General features: G+C 42.5%; 1 protein-coding gene across 2 annotated transcripts in view; it reads right to left on the bottom strand.

The window, feature by feature from the left end:
* Nucleotides 1-1,160: 1,160 nt before the first annotated feature.
* LOC146196054 (ankyrin repeat domain-containing protein 13D) overlaps nt 1,161-22,389 on the bottom strand; it is a 59,329-nt gene continuing 38,100 nt past the window's right edge. The window contains exons 13-15 of one of the 2 annotated variants that reach the window (XM_084598062.1): nt 17,204-17,307; nt 14,859-14,935; nt 1,161-8,626 (exon numbers count right to left, since the gene is read on the bottom strand). In XM_084598062.1, coding sequence (XP_084454188.1) covers nt 8,302-8,626; nt 14,859-14,935; nt 17,204-17,307 — 506 coding nt within the window. In that variant the 3' untranslated portion in view covers nt 1,161-8,301. The remainder of the gene's footprint in view (nt 8,627-14,858; nt 14,936-17,203; nt 17,308-22,389) is intronic. The other variant, XR_014706072.1, reaches the window with a different exon arrangement.

Here is a 22,389-nt window from a genome sequence, read left to right as displayed (position 1 = left end):
TAATATTTGAAAACTGAGATGTCTGTGCAGTCTATCCTGGTAGATTTTAGAGCAATTAAAGTAGACATAATTACATGGTAAATCTTCGTGATTAGACAAACAAATTACACATCGGCTTTTTACATTTATTTTAGGAACTTGGAGGCTGTCAACACCAAAGGTGTGAGTACCGTTTTTAAAATTTCTTAACTACCATGTCGTTTGAGTTAAATTGAATGTTAAAAATACGCACCTGAAAGCTCAAGTTGGCTTTCCCACATTGCACAATTGTATAATGACATCATTATGCATGTTAATGTAAAATAAAAAAATGGCAAAACGTTACACAAATACTTTGCCCAAAGGAATGCTTGTGCTGCAAAGGTGGCTGATCTCAGCAGCTACAAGGGACAAAAATACATTTGAATTAGGACTAAGAACCCAGTTCGGACATTTATGCCTGGATTATAATAATAAAGAACTAGGAAAGGATAAAGCGTCACTTTAAGGATGGTTATACGGCTCCAACTGCACATATATACACGATTCTCCAAATTCATTATTTCAGCCTATCACAAAACCAAAACGCTTCAAAAGCTGAGCTCAAATTTTGCATTACCAATTGTCGTAACCACTGGTCAATTTTTAAGCCACCGAAGGATGATTCACTTCGTAAACTCAGTGCAGCATCTCTAGGCCATGCTTAGTGCATTTTGCACAAGTATTGATGCAGTTTTTTCCTTCATGAAAAACGTTCCTAAACATGCATTTCCCACACCCTGAAAGCAGCTGATATATCACTTATGAATTTATATTTAGGGTGGAATTTGAATGTTTTGACACGGATGTTGCAAGGAGGAAAAGGCACATCACTGTCCTGCCACGGTCACCACTTCATTAGCACCTAATCAATCAAGGTGGCCCCCAAAACGGAATCGCCAGATCACTTCTCTAGAAGTCCATTAGCATTCTGTATGACCTACATTCCACTCCTATACACAGTAATAGGTGACTGTACACGTTACGTAGGTCACTGACAAAGAACATAATGGGTTTGATACCACATAGTAGCTGCTGTGCTCTTGACAGGCAATGCACTTTTGTTTATGTTCGATATAGTAAAGCCATCTGAGATACTGCCTATGCAAGGGTAGCTGATGGCAGAATTAGGTGACAAGCACTTCAATTCATCACTTTATTTCCATTTCGTTTTGCTTTTGGTACACCAATAGCTTTAAAATTCACTACAGGCACAACAAAACTTTATAACAATGAAGCTTACAAAGCCTGGATGAACTCTGCATATGTCTTGCAATACATCCCAGAAACAAGGTCTCCATTGGCAAACCATCTTATCTGGCCACTCCTTTTTGATATTCTCTCATAACATAAAAGCAAAAACTGTAGACTACAGTAAGGAATGTATCCATTCTTTTGAGGTAAACGGAGTAGCTGGCTTTCAAGCAGCACTGTTACAATCCATTACAACAGGCAAATAAATAAGATGCATAAATACCCTGATAACAGAACAATTCAATTATAGATCAGGCTGTCATTCTATACGAAGTGAAGTAACTCTGAAAAAAGATGAATGTACACCAATTATACATAAAGCCCGACATGTGTCACGCAATAGCCTTCTTCAAAGCAACTTCCATGACTGAATAGTTCTCCAGGGCTTATGTGCCATAATTGACTGAGCCCAAAAGAACATGCATAAGGGGAAAAAAAAAGGCGCTGCAGGGTAATGCCACAGATTGATTTACGCAACTAAGTATTGCGTTGTAGTATGAAAGAAATAAAAAAAAAGCGTAAACATTGCTCCCAATTACTTTAACAACACACTGTTATCCAGCAGCAAGCACAGGCACAATCGACATGAAAAACTTGGGGGAAATTTCTCACAAATAACTGTAAACAACCTCAGCTCTTACACTCACAAATACGAAGAGAGGAGAGCAGCTACAAAAGCGCGCTAGTGTATTGGACAGGAATGATCATTTTGTTGTGCAAAGCACAGAGCTAGAATGTGAGCTCAATCTTCGAAATTTAAAAAAGCCCAAGCAGTGCTATTGTAAGCAGCAGCCTACACCCTGTGAGGAGGCCATAAAGCAGACAGCTTAGCAGAAATGAAATGAAGCCCCATAGTACTCGACAAGAATGTGCTTTTTTATTTTTAAATTTTTCCAGCTCTGGAAACCTTATTTGGCAGCTGATGTCTGAGAAACAGTGGAAATGTACCCACAGAGAAAGCTTATCAGACAAGCTCAAGTATTTAAGATGTCCAAGCACATGCGATGACCTCACTATGTGTCATGTCTTGGTGGCAACGAGTACTTTCATAGGAACTTATCCACCAACTCCTCAACTTAACATCTCAAAGGCAAATACTTTGTCGACAAACAACTTATGCATAAAATAAAAAAAGGAGTAGCTAACTAACAACTTTAGAGATGGAGGAATGACATTCACCATTGAACAGCATTATCATTTTTATGGAAGTTTTCACAGGTGGTATTCCCAAACATGAACTATTTCAAAATCACACCATGGAGCAAATACAAAAGTTTCATCCTGTATGTCTTGCATTCGTAAATGAACAAGAACTATGAAGATGACTACTTCTGACTTAGTATTGTTGCTTACCAGCTGTCACAAGGTAGAATACTTTTGCAGCAGCAGCTTTCATTGTAAATATTCAATAGAAGAGCAGCAGACTGGACATAAAAACCAAGAAAGAACTTCTGCAAGTAGTCCCAAGAATGTTGCACGTAAGCTGAAAAAGAGCTTATACAAAAGTTAAAAATTTCATCTAGCTTTATTTACCACTTCTTTTGGTACTTGGCAGCCTGGAGCATCACTCGTGACGGCCGCTATGTGGTGTGATGCAAGAGTTTAGGAAAAAAAAAAAAAAGATCAACAGGCCCACGTAGTCCGTGTACACTGAAGAAGCCACAATTTATGAGCCTATGAATCAGTTGGAATCTACAGCAATTATACTACCTATAGCTTTAGTGTGTCGAAAGGAATAGCAAAATGCAAGATTATCATTACAATAGCACTGACTTTGTTAAAAGCATCTTGAAGAAACTGCATGATATGCACATCGTTTACAACAATGGGTGTGAGTGTCAAAAGTATTTGGTACCAAGCAGCTTCTGCCAACTAGCTGTTCCACATTCCCCATCAGCACATGCAAGCAACCATAACCTAGAGTTTATCCAAGGCTTCGTGCTATTCCATCATATTGTGGGAATAAATGGGATGAAAAAGAATAGTACACCTACAAGAACAGTGTAGTTTGCTGCTCTAATTCTTAATTACAAATTTTCACTCATCAGCAGTAGTTCAAAAGTGCCCAAAAGCTTGGTATGGTTCGGTTTATGAGGTTTAACGCCCCAAAGTGACTGACGCTACGAGGAATCCTGTAGTGCAGGGCTCTGTACAATTTCGACCTCCTGGGGTTCGAAAGCAAAACTCCACTGAAATAGCATAAAACAGTAATGTATCCAGTGGTTTCACCCTCACAATGTTCCAACATTTCGAGTTCGACAACTATTTTGTACCTTTTGCTCAAGCTGCATAGAGACACTGTTCTTAAAACTAAAGCAAAAGAAGAGCACAACCAGAGATTCAGGATGGCTAACTTAAAATAGGTGGATAACCATGTAAAAACATTTAGATCAACAAGCCAGGTCACCTAGTGTTTTGTCACAGTAAATTTTATATTGGTACAGAAAGGCCAAGTAATTTCAATATAAATGCTGAATGCTACCTTTCAATTTACAAGAAAAATAGTGTAACATAGTGCAGCTTGCACAAATCTGCTTTAGGTCATACCGTAGCCAAGTTTCACACAATTCATGCCTAGCACATTTCACGCACATTTTGCTTTCATGAAATACTGAGAGAGAATGTGCCCCAGTTAGCGAAAGACACAGGTCACAACAAGAAGACTAGACATTAATATCTTACAAAGAAAGAAAACATTTTGCCACGAATTCAGCACAAGAAGCATCATTCAGTACTGTGCTCCAAGCAAGGTTTCCTTTGCTCTGCCCAGCAACTCCAGGAATTGCATTCACTGGCCAAAACCAGACATGTTCCCGTGGAAATATTTTACAGGTGAGTCATTTAAAATGTTTCCAACCCAAGTCAGCAGAAATTTGGGAAAAAAACTAAAAGCAGTAGTTTGCCGTACTGCTTCTACATTTATGAGATTTCACAGGAAAAAGGGCACACCTCACGTGGCATATGTATATATTTATATAGTTTTTTAAAACAGCTCCATAGGAGTTCCAACTGCAGCATACTGCTTCCGGATTCCAGAATAGATGCCTCTTCACTGTACAACACCGCACGTGCTTCCTACGCCAAGCCTAACGAAGCGGACTCTGTGGCAGTGTGGTGGTACGCTTTGCTTACAAGTGCACAGTCAACAAAAACCACCTTTTGCATCTGTGCTAGCTTGGCAACAAAGAAGCAATCTCGCACACTCCTCCGTGGCACCTAATATGTGGCGTGCCCACAGCCATCCGCCCTGTTGCAACCTCCTGAAATTCTTACTCAAAGGAGCGGTCTGGCAGAGAATGAACAAAATGTGCAATTGCATCAGTGGCCACACAACCTAAACTCGAATGAAACGTGCAAGAACAAAGGTTTAGGATTCTGCCCTTTTCTGTACACTGCTTGCCCAATCAAATTACCTATACACTTGGCAAAGCTGTGTACAAAAAGATCGTAAAAGAGCGAGACCAAAGGTAAGAAAATTGCATTTTCAGATTTTCAGAGATTCCGAAGTCAATGAAACTGCCCATTTTACTTCACTGGTCACTGGGCTAGCTTTCTAAACTATGAAAGAATCATTTCAGTAGTTATCATTTGTTTCATCTCAATGATGCATCTTTTTCAAATAACTGACATCATAGGGCAGAGAATGTTTCCTGCTGCAATTCTCATACTAACAATTTTATTCTATTTCCTAGAAGCTAAGAAGCTGAAGCGAACCAATAAACTAAACTAAAATGTGAAGCACAAGGCCGAAAAGAACTAAAAAAAGAAACATAGGTAAGAACATTGCAAAACAGTGCAGAATTGTAAAAGGTTCCATATTACAAAACAATTTTTTCCACAAAACTGAAGGAAGGTGAAAGTGGTAGCATGTATTGTGGCTGCTTATGGTTGTCTCTTTGGCTATGTGCACAGACACAAAACAGCGTCATAACTATGTTGCACTACTGTCACAGCATAGTCTTAAAACTGGGCCAGTCATGGGAATATTCACTTTCAGCCCTGCTGATTATTAGGAATTTTTTTGTTTTTTTACCCTCTTCCCCCCCCCCCCCCCCCCCCCCCCCACACACACACACACACACAAATATCCACCACTGACAAATCAGGACCACAAGCCATAAGCACTTTTGTCGGAGTTTACAATTTGGGAATGATCGGAACAGAGGCATACCAGCAATCGCACGACAAGAGCCATAGGTTCAAGCGATGTTTCGCAGCATTCCTAGGATTAGCACCACCGTTTAAGACCACTGGTGCTTCATCGGACACATGGTTTCGAGAGAAACAGCTTCACCATTATAGTATTTCAAGAAAAAGTGCGCATTAGAACGAAAAAAAAAAAAAATGAAGTGCAGAAAAAAAAAAAAATGCCACAGCTGCCATCACATTTCTGCAGCAATTAAGCTCTCCCATAGCAGCATTGTTTGGCAGCGCCATGGCTTCAGCCAAACACTCGCAATATTTGTGCTTTACACAGTAGTGAAATGGTAGTCTCTAGCATTGTACAATAAAAGTGTACCAAACAATCACATGGATGGCTAACAGCTCCTCCGATGCAATGGCTTCAGCCCATGCTCCATTAGCATGTTTTCACCATCTCTGCTATCAGGAGCATCATCTCCACTAGCTGACGCAGACACAGCCCCATCGCTATCCCTTGCACAATGAAGTTGTGAAAAACAGCACTCTACGCGGTAACGCCTGCTGCTTCAAGCCGGCACTCTCTAACCTCTCCCGAATAAAGTAAAACTCAAGTGATGTTGCATTCGTGCGGTGCTGCCACTCACGATCTGGCAGCCATACGTGTGAAGTTATGAGGAGCTACTTTGTACTGCTTTCACTGCCTGCAATACAGATTCAAGGTTGCTTTGTTAGAAGCTTTGTAATAGTGGAGGGAACATTGAAAACACTGATGTGTATTTAACAATTTGATGATCACCGCAGTACATTTCATGATTTTGCCCCGCACTAAGAGGGAGGCATTGACAGCTCTAGAGACTTTTTGCTCATGCTTCAGTATTGTGGAAAGGGACTAATGCTCGTTTTGTTCAGCATTTTGTGCAGTTTATGCTGATGCAGCTTGTTTCTTTACATACCTTGTCTGTTCTTGTACAGGCACACAAGAGCAGATTTTTATCTTGACTGGCGCATCGCCATTTCGTTTACTGCCTACTTTCATGTGGCATTATTGCCCGATGCTTATATCTTAAAGAAAATGACATATCAAATAGACGAAATTAAGAGACTAAGCCACCATCTATTTTAACTTTTTATATTTTTGTAGCAAATGCAGCCCCATTATTAATTCTGAAGCATACCCGACAAAAAATGCAACCTTCAAAGGGTTAATAATAACAAAAAAATAACTGCAGGCAGCTCTAGTGCAATGCAAACGTTCTGCAAGCCCGCCATAATCAACAGCAAGTCACAAAAACAAATCCTCGAGAACATAAATGCAATTGGATATTCCTTTTGGCAACCAGCCTCAAGCTTCAGCTTCCAAGCACTGGGATCATACCGCTATGATAGCAAACAACAGAGCAGGAAGCAAGTGTTCTGAGAGAAAGAATGTGAAGAATAAGGGCACTCCGATAGAGAGTGCAGGTGCAAACGAGAAAACAGAAGTTAGCCATTACTAATAATCTAATTTGTATCCAAGGTAGAGACACACACACATTACATCAATGCCCATACTATGCTACTTCAGAGAATTACACTCCAGTTACTTCAGCGGCAGTTAGCTGGACAAAAATGCAAGTGAGTGCATTGCACATCGGAAATTTCCCTCTATACTTTTAGCAGGCTGAAAAATGTCTTCTGTTCAGCACATGGAAATGACAAAAGCACTGGCTGTATTGAGCATCGTTGAAAATTTTTTAAGTTGCTGCAGTAATATAGCGATGAGAAAAGGAACTGCTTGGTTTTTCATAATGTTATCAAAACAATGTCAACGTAAGGGTGCCAACGGATGTAAACACAGATTAACCTATTTTTGCAATAGCGCTATGCACTCATACTTGTCCTTGCAGAAAAACTTTGTGCGTGATTGTACCAACCAATAGCGTCATTCATGTATACACCACACCACACACCGACTTTTGCAAAGCACAGTGTTACTATAACCTGAATACTGCAATCTGCTCTGTTTACTTTCAGCTCTGTCCGTAACACCCGTGCCTCCAGCCAAGATGCTGATGTGCACCTTTCATCAATCAAGTCTATGGGATGAAATTTAGGCAAACAAAAATTTCAGTTCCCTTCCGTCCTGGAAACACTGCTTTCAACAATGCATCGTGCCTTTCCCACACTAAGGACTAGGCTACATTTATGCCATGCCACGTGCAAAGATGACAATACAATTTCATATTTTTTTCACCGATACTGCATAGCCCACAAAGTTTTCACTGCAGGTACACCTCGTTTCTTGCACGAACAGAGCACAAGGAAAGGCATATGACAAGTACCTGAACATCTGCCAACGGAGCTGGAGGATGCTACCCCTTGCATTCTTCCTTCTGGCCCTGGCAACCTTCTTTTCATGAATGCTGTGCAGGTTTTGATGTGCAAGTATACTTTTGAACTATGCCATAGTAATGCTGCATTGCAACAGTTTGTGCTCGGCAATGTATACTTAGTGAGGTCGTAAACAGCTACGTCTTTGAAGGCACATCCATTTTGATGCAATGGGTGTAGTTTGGCGGCTCTTTTACCCTTGTCATCCTGTTTTGATTTCGAAGCTGCTCCCCTCTGCCGAACAGACCCTTCCATGATGGCCGAAACCTTTATTTTTTGCGCCACCACCATATTGGGTATGCAGCAGCCTAACCTAGCCATACACAATGGCTTTGGGTTAGTGCAAAATAAACAACACAGAGCTTCTCTCAGCATACTTTCAAAACACAAAAGAAAAAAAGGGAAGGAGAGGCAGGCAAAAGAAATACGAGGAGAGGGGTGCGCTGCCAACAAAGCAAGGCTGAGTCCTGGTACAAGTCAGTTTCCGTGAAGCAGCAGACGAGGGAGAGCGCGGGCCTACTTCTCGGTCATGGAGAGCTGGAGGATGCGCTCGAGCATTTCCTCCTCTTCTCGTCGGCGCCGGTCCTCCTCTTCCTTGGCCTGCTGGGATAGATGCAGTGCCATGGCCAGGTCAGCACCGCCACCAGCACCCAGCGTCCACACGTTGCTCTCTTGCTGCTGCTGCTGCGGCTCCTGCTGTGGTTCCTGCTGCTGCTGCTCCTGTTGCTGCGGTGTCTGCTGCTGCGCTGCCTGTTGCGGCTGTGCCTCATCTACTGTTGCAAATGCACTGTCCACGCTGCCCACTGATTTTTGGTAGCTGGCTAGGCTCTCCTGGATGGCCCTGGGAACCAAACCAAACCATGTGCCAAGATAACAATCTGGTTGCTGCTTACCACAGTGGTGATTATGACATACTAGGGGTAGTCGTGAGGGCATGGATGGGAATGGAACTAGGCGGAATACACGCAGCTGCAAACAGATGGCCGCCGGTCTGTCAGGAAACTAAGTGGATCTCGTGGGAAGGAAAACGTGGCCAAGGTATACTTAAAGTCTAATGAAGACATCAATGAAGCATGAAAATTGAACACGGACAATGGGGTTACAGCCACAACATGACGGATACAAGCAAGAGCTGTCATGTCTATCATGACGTGTTTATCATCTTTTTGGTCAGTGCCCAATATTTCTGCACACTCACGATATCATCCAAGCACTAAGTGACCTGATTAAAAACACTCAGGTTGAAAGATGCAATCAGCAGGGGTGCAACAGCTGAAATAGGATTTGCAGCAATTTTTGGAGCAGTAAAATAAATATTTGGAGCAGCTCACAGGAAGAAAGAAAAAAACTGCCCTTTGCAGCAACAATTCAAATTTTGGAGCCGTTTAACAGGGAGGAAACCTTACTTGTGGCACAACAAAATGAAGAGATGCGAATATCGGACCATATGAATGTGATCCAAAGGAAATCTAGCAAGGCCACCTATCACCAACGCTTAGTGTATTTTCTTTAGGAATCTGGCGTGTACCTATTTTTGTAAATAAGCATTTTGTATTGCAATACGTGCTATGACATCACACGCACACACAAAAGTAATGTGAGCTATAAAACTGAGGAGGTTAATTTTTTAAACTTCAGGGACTGAATAAGAATAAACAAAGCTAGAGAATGGATTCTTTTTTATTTTTTTTTCTGCATTTAGTGCAGTTTGACAATTTTAATCACGGGATCTTGTCTTGCTCACAAGGCACATAACACAATGTTTTTTAACTATCTATGAAACCCAGAGCTAGTGCCGTGCGAGGGAAGATCCAGAAGAGCCCAATTTGAAGCCATGACTGTGACCAGCCTGTGCTCAAAAGCAAGCAGAGTAGAAAAAAAAAAAAAAAAAAAGTTGATTCCAAAGCATATACAGAAAGAAAAAACAAAAGAAAAACAGCAACCAAAAGAAGAATGGGCAAATGCTGAAAGCAGATAAGAATAAGTCACAAGCAAAGAAAAGTGACAAGTGAGCGGGTCTTTGGCTCAAGATTGACATTTTCTAAGGGGCTGGCCATGACTCGGTGGTTTTGACTAGATATTTTGATTAAGGGGAGGCGGGTGGTGACTTGAGATATTAGGTTATTTATTTCGTGCACAGAGCAGACTTTGCAGTATTTCTATGTTCCAGCATCCGTAAATGTAATTTTGTCTGACGACGGGAAAGTGAGTCTATCGATGAGACAGCATAAAAACAACATTGCTGAACATGAATGGCTCAACAAGATATCAGAAACTTTCAAGAGCTGCATAAAAAACTAGAGACACGTCTACTAAAGGCATGTGGCGCTTAATACACAGTGTTGAAGTATTGCTATGAAGTCATAAGTACCACCATGGTCCTTTCTGCAATGCAACACAGAACTAGAGGTCGTCTCATTACAAGCAGCCCCTTTGCATTATGGGGATGCTTCACCGCACGGACAGTGACACGTGCAGTGAAGCATCCTCAAACCATAACGGTTCAAGCGTACTCGAAAGCGGAGGAAGCGAGTGGATGCAAGAGAAAAATACGAGTCGGCGTTAGAACAGCGTGGTGCCATCTCTCAATAAAACTAAAAGGTCAGCGATGCATGCTGCAGTGTCTAAATCACAGCTGTAGAAAATTGTCCCTGAGTATTAGCAAACTTTTGCGGCTAGTCAGGGCATTTTAGCGCAGCGCGGCGCAAATTTAACAAATTTTATGCTTATGGCGCAGCTTGGCACAGAAATATGCAGCCGTATCAAAATGGTGCAATTGGAGCAGCTGTTGCAGCCTGAATTAGAAAGTCTGGTGGAATAGGGTGGCCATATCTAGTGCAGGACAAGGGTAACTGGAGAGCAATACGGGTCCTTGCCTAAAGAGTCTTGCAGTGGACCCAGTTAGGCAAGATTGCACACAACACGTAAGCATGCAATACAACTTCAACCCCTAAAACTTCTGGAGTGGCAATCCCCACACTAGTGCAAGCAAGTGAAGCCAGTAGAAGCCATGTTGCAGGGACCAAGAATCTCGCAACGTGTCGACCAGTAGAAGCATACCATACGAGTTTGATGGGTGCTAGAAAAGGTTAGAATTAAGTCACATTGTTAGAAACCTTTCAAAGATGCCCAAATTTTAAGCCTCATGAATAGTACACTGTGGTGAGACTGTACGCAACTGGTGATGGGCTGATATGTTCCGATTTTGTTGCTCCTTTTCAGTTTAGAAAATGTCGTCCCGCCGAGACTGCGATCACTGAAAATAGTGAACACACCTATCAAAGGGCACTATACTGTGATGGGCACATGTCATAAAAGCTCATATACCCAAGTTGAAAGGCAAGCTTCGTTGATGGCAGTCAAGCTTGGCAGCAAATGAGTGACACCTTTCGTGTGCATTACCAACAACATTACAGCATATTCTACCAGTAGTTAACCTTAATTTGGCACAGATGTATCACACAAATTAAGCAGCTTTGCCAAACTACACTGTTTTGTCGTGCTCAGAGACAGCCGTAAATTCAGTGCTTTATTTAATTTACACCATTGCAGGAGATGCAGAAGGCCAATTCGGAAGACGATATTTGAAAATTTGTGACCATAAACTGGTCGACGCTAGTATAGGACCGGACTAATTGTAAAAATACGGGAGATGCGCCTTTGTCCCACAATCGGTGTGGTCTGCTGATGGTGATGATTAACTTTGTATTAGAACTCCCCAAAGCACTACTCAGAACATAACAGCACCATTTACTAAATGCAGTAGGGGAGGATTGTAATGATTATATTATGGCTACCAAAACAACATAACGTTTCTGCAACTCAGAGCAATAATCTAATCACACCACCTTTTTGTCATTGTGAATACTGCAGATTATCGAAAGAATGAATTAAAATTCATTGGTCACCAAGTACCATTTATTTGGCCAACGCAGTCTTTGCACAAAACATACCTAAGAACAACATAAAAAGAAACTGAAATAGCAAAAAGAGGCAAATATAACCGTACACGATATGGAAGCAGTGTCTTGCTTTCTGCACAAAGAATTTGCTGGCTTCAAACCACATATGTGATCAAAATGTTTGAATTAATGAACTAGTAAGCGGTTCAAATAAAGTGCTGGTTCAGTTCGGTTTCGCATGTATTAAGGGTGCAGCTAGGATTAAAGGAAATGGTTTTGGGAGGATGAGGGACCCATTTCGTTAGTTTCTCTGCACGTGAGTAATTTGAATACTGTTTTTGTAGGTTAACCGAACAGGTAACCGAACTTAAGAAGGAGGTTTTCTCTGAGTAAGTAATTTTGGGAAACCGGGAACATGCAAGACATTATCGCATTCGATCACAATAGATTTTACCATGAAACTCTATAGAACTTGACTAGATGTCATTCTTTTCAAACATTTCATGCATTTCGTGCATGCCGATTAATACTTTACTGAAAAACTTCCAGCAAAATAAATGCCTTCAAACCTAAATATTTTAAGTGTTGTTTACTTTATCAAACCTAATTTGTTTCTGATCTTATTGCATATTATTTCCAAACATAGAACACAGAAGCAAAAAATTAACTGAAATGGTGAAAGAATCATGTTACCTTTTAAAAAGTTTCCCCTGATGCCTTGCACAGAGCATAACATAAAAAAAAAAAAAAAAAGAATAGCTCGTGACTAAAGATTTGATGAAAAAGTACTCTTCTCCGAGTGACAAAAAGAGTATGAAAATTTTTTAGACAAAAGTGAAAGAGTCTGTCAAATCTAGGAAATTTGGTAAGGAACAACCCTTCTTCTTCTTCATCATCCTCAGCCCAACTGCACCCACTCCAACGCAAAGGCCTCTCCCATATCCTTCCAATTAACCCGGTTCTGTGCCAGCTGCATCCTTCTGATTCTCAAACTTCCCACTCTTATCCGCCTACCTAACTTTCTGCCACCCCCTGCTACGCTTGTCTTCCCATGGAGCGTTTTTTCCAGCCGAGCGCCATTTTTTTGCCGCCCAGTTGTGGAAACCTGTTCTCCCTCAGGTGCCAAGAAGTGCACGCCCCACTCCGGCCACGCGCATCTAGTTCTCCCTGTCACCGCGAGCTTCGAGCTGTATTTTCCTTCTTCTGGGTCATGGGTGCCAAGAAAACATACACAGGCATCGCTTCCAACAGCTATGAATCCAAATACACAAGCCATAGCACACGCAAGGCATCTGGGGTCTGTTGCAAAGGCAGGCAGCTCCGTACAGCATTTGAGCTCAGCATGGACAATCGCACGCGGTCCCAGTGGGCGGCCTACCTTAGCCTGCACTGAACTCGTCGTCCTGCAACAAACTAGATGAGACTGCGATTTTAAAATTCTATAAAACTGACCCCCTTGGCAACGTGCTGAGCGCACGACTCACATGCACTGTTCTTCGGAGCGGGTGCTTATCAATGAGGCGTTCCTCGTTGCCATTACCATTTCTACTTTTTCAGCCTTGAGTATAGCTAGTTCACTAAAGTCTTGAGCAGCTACCTTCGAGAGGCATTTAGAGAGATAACGGGGTAGAGGTGCTCCTGCAGATGACACACGACAGGGAGGGCGGCTCCTTCAGTGCCAGGTCAGCCACTGCACCATCCGCATGATGTCCATGAGCCGAACGGTTGCTTTCACTGTAGAAGCGTGGCTTCGCCCAGAATCACATGATGGCCGCTCCGAATCTCGTTGGCCCTCTGCTGCTGCCCTCTCCCGGCGTCGGCATTTTTTTCTGTTCCGCTAGAACTCGGCGTTTTGGCGAAAACATCCTCTCCGGTGGCAAAAAAATGTTGCACTGCCGGAAAAGCGCCTCATGTGGGCCACGCTTTAGACACCACCGGCTATCTTGCCTTCACATTACATGACCTGCCCGTGCCCATTTCTTCGTCTTGAATTCTACTAGAATATTGTGACTAACCTTGCCACGTATCAATATCATTACCTTGCCTTTGATCCCCAACCCATATGGCATGCTTCTTGTTCCTTAAGGCGAATTAAAGAGCATTCTAAGGTCGTCTTTAAACTGAAGGAACTTGATCCACCCACTCAAAGCATTCATATAAACTTTGAATTATTACCCTGTCCAGCCTATTTCTCTACTGAAGCTAGATCAAACGTGCCAGCTCTAGCCTTTATTTATTATTTTTTTTTTAACTCAGTGCAGACAGTAGGAGAAATTACTCAAAGCACGGAGCGCATTTCAAGTGTGCTGCTCTTCCTACGGTGCAGTAATTGAGGAGTGATTATGTGAATATGGTGTGCCTGGTTCGGGCTTGCTGGAGATGTGGTCTCAAATAACTAGCGGTTTGATCAAAATACTGTTGCCATCACGCCAAAAACCACAATAAAGTTTACTTTGGGTGGTGTCAAGAATTGGGAGGATTTTCATTGGACATTGCCGAATGATGAGGTTGAGTCTTATAAAAGCAGAGTGCATGCATATTTATTACTGTGGGCTTAATCTGTGTCTATGTTGCCAACGACAAAGACCATTTAATCACAGAAACTTAAAAAAAAAAAACAAGAACAATTTTCTAGAACCCTCTCTAGTGCACTTTATGTTGCACCTAACATTCTTCATTTCACTGCTCTCTGCATGGTCCTCAATTTAGTTTCTCTTTTCGCTAGTCTCCACGTTTCAGCCCTATAGGTGAGAATATACTTTGCTCTTGAGGAAAGGGAACCACCCGTCACTGGCATATGATTTCTACCCCTTGAAAGATGGCAATTGGTTCAGATGCCTCTTCTACTCAAAGCAAAACAGACAAAACAAGAGTTCCTCTAGAGAGTACACTCTCCTATTATTGTGTGGGGATCTCAGAGGCTAAGCAACACCTCCTCCATTCAGTCAAAAATAGCGGCAACTTACACTTTTTTGTAAGGATGGTACGAGTTTTGACTGACTAGTGGGGAGGTTTTTAATGACAATTTGCTTGGCAATATTGCAACTGGAAAGATGTCACCATGCCCAGAAGAGCCAGTGAATCAATTTTCCCAGACAGCAGTATAAATACATGGAGTTGTCTTTGGTGGTGTCCATTTAACGATCTCCGACTTTCAGTGCGCCCCCTCACCTCTGCAAAGCATGGTCTTCTTCGAGCTCTGGTGCAACAGTCGGCTGGTTGGCCGTCAGTGCTTCCCAAACAGTAACCTGGACAAGAAGGGAACAGAATCAAGGTGGTGTCAAAGGCTGGCAGCCCTCCAGTGGAGCATTTAACGAATAGCTCCGGTGGAATACCCCTAATGAGGAATTGAGTCACATTATATTAGCAATGGTATCTCTGCTAGCAAGACAGCAGGCATTTGTATGAAGGTGAATGATTTGTTGGAGCCAAGTGCAAATGATAGTCTTCCTCAGGAACAAACAGCCTCTGCACAGCAACTCTCATGAGTTGCTAATGTGCCGGCAGGCAAAATTTAGTGAATACTCCAATAGCAGATGTGTGAAGTGCTTTAAGGACTATAATATAGTGCACTTCCATCAAAAAACAGCAGCAGTAAAGAATGACAAAAATTAGACCTGCTCTGCCAGTTTCTACATGGCACAGCATCGTGAAATATGGTTGTAAAAATTTGTGCATTCAACCCTTCTGAATTTGAAAATTAGGGGAAATTAGGATTGTTTGAACAAGGAGCGGATGCTCATGTAAGTCAATCCGAACATGGGTGGAATGGGAAGCCGTGTCGACGGTGTAGTCTACGAAGCCAATGATTCTATAAATAGACCTCACCTAAATTGAATGGAACTGCGGTGCCCGCATACCTGACGCGTGTGAGCTATGGCAGGCGCAATGACAACTGAAAGCACCTCAATGTCAAAGTAGAGCTCATCAGCATAGTTTCAGTTTCACTTTTCTTACTGGTATGCCATCACGCAGTGAAACATCCTCACAACGCAACATGAAAAAGCACAACTGCTACTGTGTTGCACTGGGAAAAGAGCAGCGCAGGAATAATTCTGGAGCAATTTTTTGACACTCTCCATTGTCAGTGCTAAGCAAAGCACTTGAGGAAACCATAAAAATTGTTACTGTCGTTTAGCTTTCATCTCAAAGGTAGAGACAATCATGTTCCAGGTGTTTTTAGACAAATTCACTGACACAGAAATGGCTTTCAGTAGTTTTTAGGGTCATTTGATTATCTGAGCTTTCGGCCAATTCGAATATCATGGTCCTTCAAAGTCCAAATTAATGAGCTTTTACTGCATATATAGATACACATAAGGCCTCTAGTTTACTGTGATTTTGGGGAAAATTTAGGCATTCAAGAATTTATCCCTTCTCATGAAATTTTTGCGTCATTAGCTACATCCTCTTCTTTGCTAGTAATGTTACGGACATCAGCAGGAAGCAAAGCATAATGAAGGAATAACTATTTCAAAACCCTAATTGCATGAATATAATGCGATTTCTTGCTTTTCCTACTCTGCTCAACTATTACAGTACCTTCATCTTTATTCACAACAACCTGCACACATTTTATTTCATGTCCCTTGCCAACTTCTCCTTTGCACTCGCATTCTACGCACTTGTCTCAAGGACATTGGAAAGCTGGCTTCTCTTAGCAACTTTCAAGCTGCATGGAGGTCACTTTAGGTACCGTGAATGGGGAAAGCAAGAATTCACATCACATTCATACCACTGTTCTGAATACAGCAAGAGATGATTTCTGGACCATTTGATGATGACTCTCGCAGAATTCAAAATTTTATGCGCAGAAAGTTAAGGGCCTTAGATTTACACACCAATCAGGTAGAATGACAGAGTTAGGAAAAGGGATAACAAAAGCTCATTTTTGACGCCACATACAATGCACCAATGCATGTGAAGAAACACAGTTCTCTTGTCTCCTAAAGTAGTCTTGTCTAAGAGTTACATGATGGCAAGCACTAGCCAGTAGGCTACAGAAGCTACCGAGTGGGCATCAATGTGGAACACTTCAGCATCATCTGCATGCATAAGTTGCATGGGTGTTCGAAGAATTAATTTAATTTCTTCACTTTGGCTTGGCTTTGAAAACTGGTTTGTGTGAAAGATTTACTCGTAGACATCGTGGGCGAGTCAAACAACCTTTGGTCTCAGTGTGATACAAAACAAGGACACGAGAAAGACATGACATGATGACATACAAGTGCTAGTGTCAGTAATGTCTTTCTCATGTTCTTCTCCTGCACTGCACTATAATATTTAGAACATGTTGTACCACCTCTCAAGCTGGCATATACTGGTAGAGCCTTACGGCAGCCTCCCTGACAAAATTATCCATGTCTTTTGTTAGCAATAAGTTCCAGTTGCGTCAGTTTCTATGTGGCGAGAGAGGTGGAATGGAAGGTGTGGTCATCATGGCTGTTAATTACTTTGGCAAAACGCTAGGCAATATTTTTTGCATCATTCCTCATCGCTATTATAGGGTCTCATACCTGATCCTCTTCCCCGCTTGCCTCCACGAACGACTGTTCGATGGCGTATTGGAGGAGTTCGTCGTCCTCATCGTTGATGTTGAATTGTCGTAGTTTGTTCGCCCCTGCACCAGCACAGCAGAAAGAAGAAGAAAAGGGGAAGAGGGAAGGCGCCCTCACTCAGTGCAAGCTTGCACTAACGAGTACACTGGAATTTTTACGAACACTGTTCCTCTCTTGTATACAATTATCGAGGCATGCCTCGTCATCAGGTAAAGCAAACTGGGCACATTCAACTGGAATGGCTTTCTAAAGAATATTCACTCTAACCTCAAAAAACTCCACACGGCACAAGTCCTAAATTCTGAGACAGCGCTGCTGAACTTGGAAGCATCGAATTGAAATAAATCATAAACCTCACAGCCTACTTACAGAGTTCAGGGTTTATGGAATCAATAAATTAGTGGACTGACAAAGACACTTGAAATGCACTGCTTCCTCACTCCTTGTAAATGTGAGGCTAACAAACACATGTTGGTCCTCCATAAATACTACTATGTGGTTATGTTAATAAGTGTTTCAGTACTGTTGAAGTATACAGCATTTTCACTGTGCACTGGATGGTAATGAGTGGCAGTTGATTGTTTGTATGCACTGCCTCAAAAACTGTTATACATTGGCACAAAAAAAAAAAAAGGGGGGGGGGGGGGGGAGAGAACAGAAGAGGACATGCTACAGCCAAAAATTCATTAAAAAGATTGTGCACCAGGAAATGGTCAAGCGCATGAAACAAGTACATACATCAAGTTTTTGCTTGTGTGTTTTCTTCTTTCATGTGATAAGCTAGACATATGCACACTTGTACCACACCATAGTATTCTCCTACGGCCACTAAATAATTTATATCTGAATTTTTTCTTTTTTTCTGATTCAGTTTATGTTTCAACAAGTAAACAATAGCTGCGACATGTAAAACGTGTATAGGTAACGTGAGGCATGAAAAGAGCTGCAATATAATTGCTGATACACAAGGGCTATTTGTTTAATCTACACCAGCTACAGTGTAGAGAATGTCCTATACCTACAATGGATTTTTGATGCACTGGTGTAGCTGGTGTAGGTTAAACAAATGGCCCTACAATTCCTATTTACTACTATGCTTAAGTCAGTGCATTTCAAGACTTGAAATTACAAAAAATATGCATCAATTATTATACTGCAGTCTCTTTCTTTTTCTTCCTAATGTGACCTAAAATATTTTCACAACAGAAAAAGTATTTTAAAAATATTCAATTATATATTACTCAGTGGTTGTAAGTGAATGTCCTGTGGTGATGGTTTTATGTATTCTAGTTCTTTATGGATAAGACAATGTGCACTAGAATTGTCAAAAGTCCTTTAACCGAGCTCCATGCAGAAACCCACGCAATATGCAAAGCACTTTGAGGCATTACACACAGAAGCGCTGATCCGAGCATATGGACTACTTGTCCTAAGCAGTGACTGCTATTGGATTGTTTGTAGTTGTGCAAAGCAAAAGGTAGGAAAGAAATGCAAAATAGGGTGCTGCATGTCTCTGTAAATAGATACCCGACTGCTGACCATTACACAGTGTTGACTCAGCAGTCAGCAGTACTACTAAAATGCAGCACTGCATTTGTGCTACATGTGTAAGCCCCAAGTTTCTTGCAAAGGTGAAAACATGCAAGCAACAGTTCAGGTACAATCAAGCACCACTTTGTCTCTCCACAATGAAGAGCTGCTTCTAAAAGAACAGGAAATCGCCCTATCTACTTTTATCACAAAATCGAGCCAAGCAGAATCCTCTAAATAAACTGAAATTCAAAATGGTTTAGAGTATGTAGCCCCTTGTGCTGCACTCTGCTGCTGGTCGGTGTGTCAAGGGTGAGCAAGATTACACACGAGGTGGATCGGCAAACATGCTAGAAACCACAATTTTATAACATAAGCTTTAGCTTCAAATATTTTCCTCATGAGCTTTAGTTTAGTTTAGTCGTTCAGTCGTGTCCGACTCTTCGTGACCCTATGGACCATGTCACGCCACGCTTTCCGGTCTCTCACTATCTTCCTAACATCACATAACTTCATGTGCAGTGCCTCGAGGATGCCATCTAACCAACGCGTTCGCTGCCTATCCCTTCTGCGGCGACCCTCAACCTTTCCCAACATCAAATCTTTCTCCAGCGACTCCTCTCTTCTCATCAGATGACCAAAGTAGCTGAGCTTTAACTTTAAAATTTGACCCTCCAATGAGCAGTCAGGGTTTATGGTCGACAATATCGACTGATTTGATCTTCTGGCAGTCCAAGGAACTCTCAAGAGTCTTCGCCAGCACCACAATTCAAACGCGTCAATTCTTCGGCGGTCAGCCTTTTTCACAGTCCAACTCTCGCATCCATACATCACAACTGGAAAGACCATAGCACGAGTTATACGGATCTTGGTTGGCAGACTAATGTCTCTGCTCTTTACTAGGCGGTCAAGGCTAACCATTGCTCTCTTTCCCAGAAGCAGGCGTCTCCTAATTTCATGGCTGCAGTCTCCTTCCGAGGTAATCTTGGAGCCCAAGAACAGAAAATCTGTCACAGCTTCCACTTCTTGTCCATTGATGCTCCAGGACTTGATAGGGCAAGACGCCATGATCTTTGTCTTTTTAATGTTCAGTTTAAGCCCAAACTTCTCACTCTCTTCTTGTACGCGGATCAGAAGTCTCTTGAGTTCCACTTCACTTTCTGCCATTAAAGTGGTATACATCATACATACATACATACATACATACATACATTTATCTTCGCCTTTCTGTCTATTGGAATTTCGGCGTAAAAATCACCCCAAACCCCATCACTACCTGCATTTCGCTTAGAGGGACTTCAAGTTGGACTTCCATCGCACTGGGGGAGCAGGCACTAGCTGCCTCGGGCAACAGTTCAATTGATGTGCAAGCAGCAACTGATGCGATAATGGGATGCGAAAAAAAAAAAAAAGGCAGCCATGCTTCTTCGCAATGTTGCCTGCCCACTTCTGTGTGTACATGCTCTCACTGCCTGCAGCGCATTCCTCGCTTGCTGGCCGTGCACGTGCACTACTGCCGTGCCGGCGTAGGGCGTGGTCCTATGCTGCTGGGGACGTGCGTCAACGCACCTGCACCATGGCAAACACCTCGCGTCTCACCAACCTTGCCAAGTGGAGTGGCGCAGATTACACTGGAGAGGAAGGGGGGGCAAGAGAAGAATCGGTGAACACTGGTCGCTACAACAACCAACCTGAGCAGCAGTGAGGCCTAGAAAACAAGATTGGCTCTGGAATGAATCAAATCCCTGCAGCATCCATCAAAGACGTTACTGGCAGATTTACAACTAAGAAGTGGAGTTATCAGCAGGAAACGAGTCTCACGACACACAGAAAGCCAGACAGGAGCTCGAAATCATTAGCCATCTGAAAGTGAATGTATCAGGATCTAGAGTTGTTTCATGTTTCCTGCACCTTCCAGCTACAGCAGGCATAGGGCATCTGTCACAGGTAGCTGCACTTGCTCATGACTGCACTCATATCCACCAACTCCCACTGAAGTTAGTGAATGTGATCGGTTGTGGGTTTTTGTGTGCGGATGTAACTGTGGGTCACTGCGAGGGATGATAGTGCGCATGTCGTTGGATAACCACTGTGAGCTGAGAGAAGGCATCACTGAACGTATCATGTTTTGTTTCGTTTATAACGTTAAATGTCTCAAAGCGACTCACTATAAGTGAAACAATAGTGGAAGTCTCCAGATTTTTCAGCTGCCTGGGGTTCTTTAACGTTAGTGTGCTGATATCACATAATGCACGGCACCATACGATCCGCCTTTATTGATTGCAGCCACCGCAACCGTGATGTGGCCAGTGGCAGCCTATGACCAGGAAACGTTAGGGGGACTAAGCATATTTTAATACAGCAGAAGCTCGTTATTTCAATCCTTGATAATTTGAATTTTTGGATAATTAGAACTGCACTACTCAGTCCGGCCAAGCTCTATTGAAGTTTATGTATAGTAAAGCCCATTCACTTGAACACGAGTGGGTTCCGCCACAGATAATTCGAACTATGCATCTCCGCGTCTAGGCAGCCTGGCACCCAGGACATAGCCAATGAAACAACCCCATGATAGGGCAGCGTATAACTAGGCTGCATGCTTCCATAACGGGAGAGAGAAAATAAAGCCAGGCAAAACAACAGAGGAATGGGTAAAGCCAAAATGGTGCCATGAAAGGCGTAGCAGCCGGTGGTGCCGGAGGGTAGTGGTTGGTAGCCATGGCAGTGGCTGCTTGCCCTCTGTTCAGCGTGACCCCGGAGACTTGCAATTATAAGCTTATTAATTAGACCCCTGGTAATGGGGATAAGTCTTACTGTCGGCATGGTCCCTGCCAACGGCCATGGGAGGCTATGGAGTCCAAAGGGCACTACTAGTCTCACATTGGTTAGGCCGAGTCCAAGTTTGATTGGCACTAAGCAACAGTCAAAATAGCATTCCTTGAACCTGAACTGCATGTTGCTGAGTTTACCGCACAGCTCTGACGTGCGTGTAACAGTATGTGCGACAAAGCATGGATGGCTTCATCGCCGATAACAGGCAGACTAAATAGTTATGGTTTTGCTTTCTTGAGCTTCACACCACCTGTCAGCCTGCAGCGATGGCAACTATGGGCGATGCCTTAGCCAGCTAACTGATCGCAGTTCTGCTGCTTTTCAGATAATCATTGGCGGCACTGGGCATTTTCTGTGCTTCCATTCGTGTGATTCTGCCACTGCTCCAAAAATGTGCGCTTGTCAAGGCTGTTCAGCGCGCAATGTGGAGAAGCCTCATACATGATGCACAAGGCACACTGTGAAGGATGTCAGGGAGGCCCTTACGGTATTCTAGCAGTTCTGCTCTGAGGCTCCTAACGTTGTGCATGCAATAAAGCATTGTGGCAATGTGAAAAAATAGTCATTCTCAGTATTTTTATCCGAAAAGCAGGAGACCATAGCCCAATTTCGTGTTAAATAACGTTACTGTAATGCAAGTGCTTGTCAGTTTTTCCAAGGCCATTCGAGAATTGGAACTTCGGATAATTCAAACTTTTTCCCTGTTCTATGAAGTTTGATATAATGAGCTTTTACTGAAGACTGGTATACGTACTATCTATCTGACTGGGTCTGAATTCTTA

The sequence above is a fragment of the Amblyomma maculatum genome, chromosome 3 (genome assembly GCF_055883805.1).
Source record: "Amblyomma maculatum isolate TAMU_Amacu chromosome 3, ASM5588380v1, whole genome shotgun sequence".
Taxonomy (NCBI): domain Eukaryota; kingdom Metazoa; phylum Arthropoda; class Arachnida; order Ixodida; family Ixodidae; genus Amblyomma; species Amblyomma maculatum.
Note: the sequence above shows the minus strand (reverse complement) of the source record. Positions and strands in the feature narration are given on the sequence as shown.